At 50.5% G+C, this 9,112-nt stretch overlaps 1 protein-coding gene across 3 annotated transcripts in view; it reads left to right on the top strand.

The window, feature by feature from the left end:
* Positions 1-4,357: 4,357 nt before the first annotated feature.
* AP3D1 (adaptor related protein complex 3 subunit delta 1) overlaps positions 4,358-9,112 on the top strand; it is a 46,538-nt gene continuing 41,783 nt past the window's right edge. For all 3 annotated transcript variants that reach the window (XM_028485619.2, XM_028485620.2, XM_024134416.3), the window contains exon 1: positions 4,358-4,647. In XM_028485619.2, coding sequence (XP_028341420.1) covers positions 4,552-4,647 — 96 coding nt within the window. In that variant the 5' untranslated portion in view covers positions 4,358-4,551. The remainder of the gene's footprint in view (positions 4,648-9,112) is intronic.

Here is a 9,112-nt window from a genome sequence, read left to right as displayed (position 1 = left end):
ATCGTGGTCCAGGAAGATCCCACATGCCGCGGAGCAACTAAGTCCATGCACCATGCTACTGAGCCTGTGCTCTAGAGCCCACGAGCCACAACTACTGAGCCTGCACTCTAGAACCCACGAGCCACAACTACTGAGCCCGTGCGCCACCACTACTGAGCCCACGTGCCACAACTACTGAAGCCCGCGTGCCTAGAGCCCATGTTCTAAAATGAAAAGCCACTGCAATAAGAAGCCCGTGCACGGTAACAAAGAATAGCCCCCACTCACCACAACTAGAGAAAGCCCACGCGAAGCAATGAAGACCCAACACAGCCCAAAATAAATAAATAAAAAATAAATTAATTTTTTAAAAACCCTGAATGCAGTAAGGAAGAGACTATTTAAAAAAGAAAAGAAAAAGAAAAAATTATATTGGGACTTCCCTGATGGTCCAGTGGATAAAGCTCTGCACTCCCAATGCAGGGGGCCTGGGTTGGATCCCTGGTCAGGGAAATAGATCCCGCATGCTGCAGCGAAGAGCCTGCATGCCGCAACTAAGACCTGGCATAGCCAAATTAAAAAACAAAAAAATTGCATTAACCACATTTTAAAAATTTCTTGTGTTCTTCATTCCATTGCATAGATCCAAATCTCTGGTAACATTTCCTTCTGTCCAAAGAACTTCCTTTAACTTTCCTTTCTTTTTTATTTTCTTTTTCTTTCTTTCTTTTTTTTTTTTTTTTTGGTGCCAAAACCTAGGAATGAAAACATTTCTTTTATTGTATGTCTACTGACCACACATTCACTCAGCTTTTATTTATCTGAAAATAGGTATTGCCTGGGACTTCCCTGGTGGTCCAGTGGTTAAGACTCGGCGCTTCTGGGCTTCCCTGGTGGCGCAGTGGTTGGGAGTCCGCCTGCCGTTGCAGGGGACATGGGTTCGTGCCCCGGTCCGGGAAGATCCCACATGCCGCAGAGCGGCTGGGCCCGTGAGCCATGGCCGTTGAGCCTGCATGTCCGACAGGCTCCGCAATGGGAGAGGCCACAACAGTGAGAGGCCCGCGTACGGCAGAAAAAAAAAAAAAAAGACTCCGCGCTTCCACTGAAGGGGGCCTGGGTTCAATCCCTGGTCAGGGAACTAAGATCCTGCATGCTGCACGCGGCTTGTGGGGTCTTAGTTCCCCGACCAGGGATTGAACCCAGTCCCCCTGCAGTGGAAGCTCAGAGTCCTAACCACCGGACCACCAGGGAAGTCCCACTTTATCTCTGATTTCCAACACTTTAATTTATAACGTGCTTGGTTGTGCTTTTCTCTGTGTTTATCTCCCCCTGGAGTTCAATGAGCTTCTTAGATTGTGGTTTTATAGTTACTATATTTGGAAACTTTGTGGTCATTCATTCTTTGATTTAAAAAAAAAAATAAATTTATTTATTTATTTTTGGCTGTGTTTGGTCTTCGTTGCTGCGCGTGGGCTTTCTCTAGTTGCGGTGAGTGGGGGCTGCTCTTCATTTCACTGCGTGGGCTTCTCATTGCGGTGGCTTCTCTTGTTGTGGAGCACAGGCTCTAGGCTCGCGGGCTTCAGTAGTTGTGGCACGTGGGCTCAGTAGTTGTGGCTCACGGGCTCTAGAGCGCAGGCTCAGTAGTTGTGACGCACAGGCTTAGTTGCTCCACGGAATGTGGGATCTGCCCGGACCGGGGCTCGAACCCGTGTCCCCTGCATTGGCAGGTGGATTCTTAACCACTGCACCACCAGGGACGCCTCATTCTTTGTTTTTTTGTGGTTTTTTTTGTCCTTCTCTCTCCTTCTTTCTAGGACTCCAGTTATGTATATTAGGTTACTTGATATTGTTCTACAGGTCACTGAGGTTCTGTTCATCTTGTAGGCGTTTTTGTTCTCTGTGTGCTTCATTTTAGATAGTTTTTAAGTCTTTAATTTCACTAATCTTTTCTTACTCAATGTCTAATCTGTTATTAATTCCATGTAATGAATGAATATTTTTCATATGTTGTACTTTTTCAGTCTACAAGTTCCTTGGTTTATTTTTTAAATCTTCCTTTTTCTCTCTTCATTGTGTACATGTTTTCTTTTCAATCTTTGAGTGTATTTGTAGTAGCTATAGTATAGTCTTTGCTTATTCTCATCTCTCTGTTATTTCAGGGTCCATTTCTTTTTTTTTTTTTTTTTTTTTTTGGTCATGCTGACCGGTATGTGGGATCTTAGTTCCTGACTAGGTATCAAACCTGAACACCCTGCAGTGGAAGAATGGAGTCTTAACCACTGGACCACCAGGGAAGTCCCCAGGGTCCATTTCTATTCATCCCTTTTGTTCTCTTGTTCATAGGTTACATTTTCTTGCTTCTTCACGTGTCTACTAATTTTTTATTGAACTTATCCAGTTTCCAGTTCTTTCTTGTATAGTTGTGTAACTTATAATGTTACTTACACCATAGGTTAATTTTGCCTGCAATTGAACATCATGTCAATAGAACCACACTGTGTACACTCTTTTGTGTTTGGCTTACTATGTTCACCATTGTGTCTGTGTAATTCATCTATTTTGTTCTGTGTATGAGTAATTTGTTCTTTTTTTCTTATAAATTTTTATTTATTTATTTATTTTTGGCTGCATTGGGTCTTTGTTGCTGCACACAGGCTTTTTCTTTTTTTGTTAATAGCAACTTTTATTGTTTCACTGGTGAAGCAGGCTTTTTCTAGTTGCGGCGAGCGGGGGCTACTCTTTGCTGTGGTGCGCGGGCTTCTCATTGCAGTGGCTTCTCTTGTTGCAGAGCACGAGCTCCAGGTGTGCAGGCTCAGTAGTTGTGGCTCGTAGGCGCTAGAGCACAGGCTCAGTAGTTGTGGCCCACGGGCTTAGTTGCTCTGCGGCATGTGGGATCTTCCCAGACCAGGGCTCGAACCCGTGTCCCCTGCATTGGCAGGCAGATTCTTAACCACTGCACCACCAGGGATGTCCCAGTGATTTGTTCTTTTTTGTTGCTGCATAGTATTCCGTTGTTGGATATACCACAGGAGTTATATATCCATTTTATGTCAATGGACATTTGGATTGTTTTGAGTTTTGGGCTAATATAAATACGGCTGCTGTGAACATTATGTCCAAGTCTTTGGTGGATGTATTTATGCATTCTTGTTGGGTACAGTAGTAGAGTTGCTGGGTCAAAGGGCATACATATATTAGTTTTAAAAGATACAGCCAGGGGACTTCCCTGGCAGTCTAGGGGTTAAGACTCTGCGCTTCCACTGCAAAGGCTTCCAGTGTAGCTGTGTAGTTTTACATTCCTACCTGAAATGTAAGACAGGGGAGTTGCAGTTACTCCACATCCTTGCGACACTTGAAATTGGCAATCTTTCTAATTTTATTAGCCATTTTTATGGGGGTACAGAAATATCTCAGTGTGGTTTAAATTTACTTTTCCCTCATAACTGAGATACAGCAGCCTATTGGCCATTTGAATGTCTTCTTTTGCATATTCACAATGCATATTCACAATCTTTTGCCATGTTTTAACTGGTTTGTCTTTTTCTTTGCGATTTGTAGGAATTTTTGTTTGGTTCTGCTTTATTTTCTGTTTAACTGTATTGTGGATATAAGTCCTTTGTTAGATATATATATTGCTAATATCTTACCCCAGTTTGTGGCTTGCTTTTTTACTCCCTTTATGGTGGATCCCAGTGGGCAGGAACCAAGTGTATCTCATTCACTGGTCAGGCCTGGCACATAGTAGGCTGTCAATAAAGTTCGTTGAATGAAAGACTGTGTTGAAGTCCTAGTTCTGGGCCTCAGTTTTTCCACGTGGCCATGTTAATCCCTGTCCTGCCCATATCACAGGATTTTGTGAGATGTGCAGGAGACTCAGGATAGGTTCGCCGCAGAGTCGGTTTTTGAGGTTCTCTGACACCGTCGGCTTTTAGAATCAGAAAGGGCGGAGCTGGGTTCTTCTCCAGGAACCACCCTGGGAAGCTCCACGTGAGCGCCCCGCCCATAGCAGGCCCCGCCCACAGATGGGCCCGCCCACACCTGTCACTTAGCTGAGGGGCGGGCCAGGGAGGGAGCCCCCCCCCAGAGGGCGTGGTTACAACCGGAACGAGGAAGTAGGTGGAGTTCCAGAGGTCACTGACCTATGAGAGGGAAAAACCCTGAGCTGGAGGGGGCGTGGCCGAGCGGCCAGGAGGACGTTGTCTGCGTTTCCATTGGGCTGTCTGGCGTCGTCAGGGAAACGCGGCGTCTCGGGGGTGAAGGGGCGAGGTTTATAGGGAGGAGGGGCCTCTGGGGGCGGGCTGCCGGGTCTGGGTTACCGCCGTCAGCTGATCGGCCGCCATTTTGTCCGCCATTTGCAAGCGGCGCGGAGCCGGAGGGGAGGGGAGCGCGGCCTGCTGAGCGGGTCCGCTGCCGCCGCCGCCCCGCCGACCGCCGCCGACCTGGCCTGGGAGACCGCCCCGCCGCGGCGGCTGGCAGCGCAGCGCTCCGCGGGTGGCAGACGCGGCCCCCGGGCCCCCTCAGGACGCCTGGCCGCGGGCCTCCCGGGGTTCGGGCCCGGCGGCAGCCGCCGCGATGGCCCTCAAGATGGTCAAGGGCAGCATCGACCGCATGTTCGACAAGAATCTGCAGGACCTGGTGCGCGGCATCCGCAACCACAAGGAGGACGAGGTGAGCCCGGCGCGCCGGCCCGGGCCCGGATCCGGACCCTCGCGCCGACGCAGTCCGACCCTGGCCCTGACCCCGACCCCGGCTCTGCCTCTGATTCCGGCCCCCAGCCCGCCCCCGAGGCCCCGCTCCCGGCTCGAGCCCCTGCTGCCCGCGGCCTGGGCCTCCGCACGCCCGCTCCGTCTGCGAGCCTCAGTTTACTGCCCGGCGTTGGGGGCCCGCCTCCTCCTCCCCGAGGGTGGCCCGGAAGAGACTTCACGGCCCACCCAGCGGTGGATCTCCAATCTTGAGTGTGGTTCTGGGTCTCCTGTTCAAAAGGGAGGGCCCCCGGCCCCGCCCCAGGCCTTGGACTCCGGGTTGGGGGACTCGCCTTTCCGCGGGTCGCCCCCGGAGGGAACCCCGGGTGGGATAAACGCACGTCCAGGTCACTCCTTGGTGCCTGGCCCGGAACTGGGCCTTGCCTCGTGGGCCCGTGTCCCCGGGAAGGTGGGGCCGCGCCTCTTACGGGGTGGGGGTGGGGGTGGGGCAGCGGACGTCCTAGGCCGAAATGAGGAAGCCGCTCAGGGGTCCTGGAATAGGGAAACCGACTTAAACTAGACACCCGAAAGTCGGGGGGAAAAGGTTTTCCAGAAGTAATGTTGTAATCGTGGGCACCATTTTCTTCCCTCCCGCCAGCCCCCTACCTGTGACCTAGATTTAGGAGGATCGGGGACAGTTAGTGACCACCAGACCGCTGACTTCCATGGGTGGACGCCCAAGCCTGCACTTACACAATGGGGTGTTGGAGAAGGTCCCCTTTTCCTGGCTGGAGAGTGAGGCTCCCCGATGGAGAGCAGCTGTTAGACATCATGCAGGTCCCACTACCAGATTCCACCCCGCCGGCCCTCACAGTGGCTCCCGGGAAGCCCAGCAGTACCTGGAGGAAGGTGCAGAGAAGTTAAGGAATTTGCTAGGAGGCACCAAGGGCCCTGGGCTCTGTCCTTCAGCTGAGAGCCTGAGTTCCTTGCCTCTTTGTTGCACTTTCTCAGAATGGGTGTGACCTCGCTGAAATGTAATTAGGTTGTTTTGGTTCATTTCTGTCACCCCTTCTCTTCTCTGGCTACACTTGGGTTTTGCACCACGTTGGAAGCTCTGGCCAGCTGCGTTGGTTACAAGTGTAGGGAACTCTTGGTCTGTTTTTCAGTTTCTCTTTGAGTTGAAAGAGTAGCTGGTTGGCCTGCATTTTATTTTATTTTATTTCAATTTTTAAAATATTTATTTATTTTTGGCGGCGTCGGGTCTTCGTTGCTGCGTGCGGGCTTTCTCTAGTTGCGGCGAACGGGGGCTACTCTTCGTTGTGGTGCGCGGGCTTCTCATTGCGGTGGCTTCTCTTGTTGCGGAGCACGGGCTCTAGGTGCGCGGGCTTCAGTAGTTGTGGCGCGCAGGCTCAGTAGTTGTGGCTCGTGGGCTTAGTTGCTCCGCGGCATGTGGAATCTTCCTGGACCAGGGATGGAACCCTTGTCCCCTGCATTGGCAGGCGGATTCTTAACCACTGAGCCACCAGGGAAGCCCTGGCCTGCATTTTAGATACTAAGCATGGCTAAGCGAATTTGGAAGGTGTTTGCACCCTTAGATTTCTTTTTCTGTGCCGGTTGGCCTCCTGATTTTCCCACCTTGGTTAGTGGATGTTACTGAGCAGTCTGTTCCGGGATTCTGAGGAGGGGCCGAGGGGTGTTTCCAGTAGAGAGACGCACAATGCAGTTAGGGGGGGTCTGCTTTTTATGGCGTGTGCTGGTCATCACTGGTAGTACCCTGGGCCGTGCTCTATTCATTTGGAATTGGTGGGGATTGATGGCGCTGTCCCCACAGGCTCGGAGCCCACTAAACGGGGTTTTGGTGGTAGAGGCGCTGGTGCTGGGAGTCCTCAAGGCAAGGTTCCACGCAAATACTGCCCTTAGCCTGTTGGCGATTCCCACAGACGTGGCGTCGGGATGTGGAGGTTTCCTCATCAGAAGAGTTGTGATCTGGAGGGTCATTACTGGTTCCAGATGTTCTAGAGCACAGCAGATGGCTGTGGGGTGACTCTTCTAGCTCCAAGATGAGTTTTTCCCTTCTACCCCGCCCCACCCTGCCCCATGCATTCCAGGGAAGACTTCTGGCAGCAGTATAGTTTCCCCTCAAAGTAACAAATTTTTTTTTTAAGGATTTACTTGTTTATTTTTTATCTATTTATTTAATTTATTTTTGGCTGCGTCGGGTCTTAGTTGCGGCGCGCGGGATCTTCATTGTGGTGCGTGGGCTTCTCTCTAGTTGTGGCGCGCAGGTTCCAGAGTGCGTGGGCTCTGTAGTTTGTGGCACGCGGGCTCTAGTTGAGGCGCGTGGGCTTAGTTGCCCTGCGGCGTGTGAGATCTTAGCTCCCCGGCCAGGGATCGAACCTGCGTTCCCTGCATTGTAAGGCAGATTCTTTACCACTGGACCACCCAGAGAAGTCCCCAAAGTAATAGATTTTAGCTTAAAACTTCTGTGCGGCACCACAGAAGTGAGGCTTAGCGGTGACTAAAAGCCATGTGGAAAGGAAGCGTGGTTTAGTGTGTGACGTTTGGGAGACCCGCATCCTGGTTCTTGGGTCTCTTTGGGTGACCTGGGGAGAGCCCCCTGATGTTTTGAAGTGGGGGTGACAGCCACCTCTCCACCTTGTTGAGTGCCTATGAGGGTGCAGCGAGTGACGGAATGCAGGCTTCTGTGAGCCCCCAAAAGAAGAAACTAGAAAATCCGGACCACTGGTGGAATAACTTGTTTTTTGAAACTTTTGTTTCAGCTTATGATACTAAGTGTATGCATGCCTGTGAGTTGGGTTACCATGGAAAATATATGTTTTCCAATGAGTCAAAGAAGTTTGAGATCCAGTGGGCTAATTCACCTGTTTCTTGGATGCTTGAGTTTGTTTCAGTCCCTAAGATACAGTACAGGTAATGTTGGCAGGTAGGTGGAAATTCACTTGCGAATGTCTTTGCTTCCAAAACTTGGGTATGACTAGGAGAAAACAAATGACTTTTTAACATTTCATTCTTATGAGTACTTTTCATGTTTTGGGGAAAGGTTTTTTTCTTTCAGTTTTTTAAATTATACTCGTAACTTTTTGTAATGAGCTTAGCGTTTATTAAGTCAAAAGGTAACATTCTTCTCCCCAGAAATCAATTTGAGAATTTTTTTCTGTGCATAGAAATTGAGGGAGGTTCTGTCTGTTAAGATTCTGTCCTGGTCTTGCCTGTTAGCCTTCCTCAGTACTGTCCACGCACGCCAAGTGCTCCTGAGGGCTCAGCCCTCACGAGTGTGGGTTCCACGTGGGGGCACTGCAGTTTATGTACCCTGCCCCCCAGTGGCGTTGAGGTGGGTTCCATGTTTTCTGTTTGGTGCCACAGCTTATTCCATTGGGCGACACTCAGCAGTACCAGCCAGGGTTTGGGTGGTGTCTGAGCGTTTTCTCTTGAGTCTAAAAATTTCCGACCCACTTAACTGAAGTTTCTGAACTTTATTTTTAATTTATTTATTTACTTTTTTTTTTTTTTCGTCACGCAGGCCTCTCATGCTCGTTGTCGTGGCCTCTCCTGTTGCGGAGCACAGGCTCCGGACGCGCAGGCTCAGCGGCCATGGCTCACGGGCCTAGCCGCTCCGCGGCATGTGGGATCTTCCCGGACGGGGGCATGAACCCGTATCCCCTGCATCGGCAGGTGGACTCTCAACCACTGCACCACCAGGGAAGCCCTACTTTTAAAATATTTATTTGGTTGCACTGGGTCTTAGTTGCAGCACACAGGCTCCTTAGTTGTGGCATGCGAACTCTTAGTTGCGGCATGCATGTGGGATCTGACCAGGGATTGAACCCAGGCCCCCTGTGTTGGGAGCACAGAGTCCTATCCACCGCACCACCAGGAAAGTCCCCTGAACTTTATTTTTATTTATTTGTTTTAAACTTTTTAAAATTTTGTTTATTTTTTTGGCTGTGTTGGGTCTTCGTCGCGGTGCACGGGCTCAGTGGTTACGGCGCGTGGGCTGAGTTGCCCCATGGCATGTGGGATTTTAGTTCCCCAACCAGGGATTGAACCCTCATCCCCTGCGTTGGAAGGCGAATTCTCCATCACTGTACCACCAGCAAAGTCCCGGAGTTTCTGAACTTTAAAAAATTCAGTTTTAATTGTGTATGGTCGGCTGTGTGTATCTGCAGGTTCTGTATTTGCCAATTGTGGATTGAAAGTATTTTTTTAAAAAATTCCAGGGGCTTCCCTGGTGGCTCAGTGGTTGAGAGTCTCCCTGCCGATGCAGGGTACACGGGTTCGTGCCCCAGTCCGGGAAGATCCCACATGCCGCGGAGCGGCTAGGCCCGTGAGCCATGGCCGCTGAGCCTGCGCGTCCAGAGCCTGTGCTCCGCAACAGGAGAGGCCACAACAGTGAGAGGCCCACGTACCGCCAAAAAAAAAAAAAAAAAAAA

Source organism: Physeter macrocephalus, unplaced genomic scaffold (assembly GCF_002837175.3).
Source record: "Physeter macrocephalus isolate SW-GA unplaced genomic scaffold, ASM283717v5 random_482, whole genome shotgun sequence".
NCBI classification, from domain to species: Eukaryota; Metazoa; Chordata; class Mammalia; order Artiodactyla; family Physeteridae; genus Physeter; species Physeter macrocephalus.
Note: the sequence above shows the minus strand (reverse complement) of the source record. Positions and strands in the feature narration are given on the sequence as shown.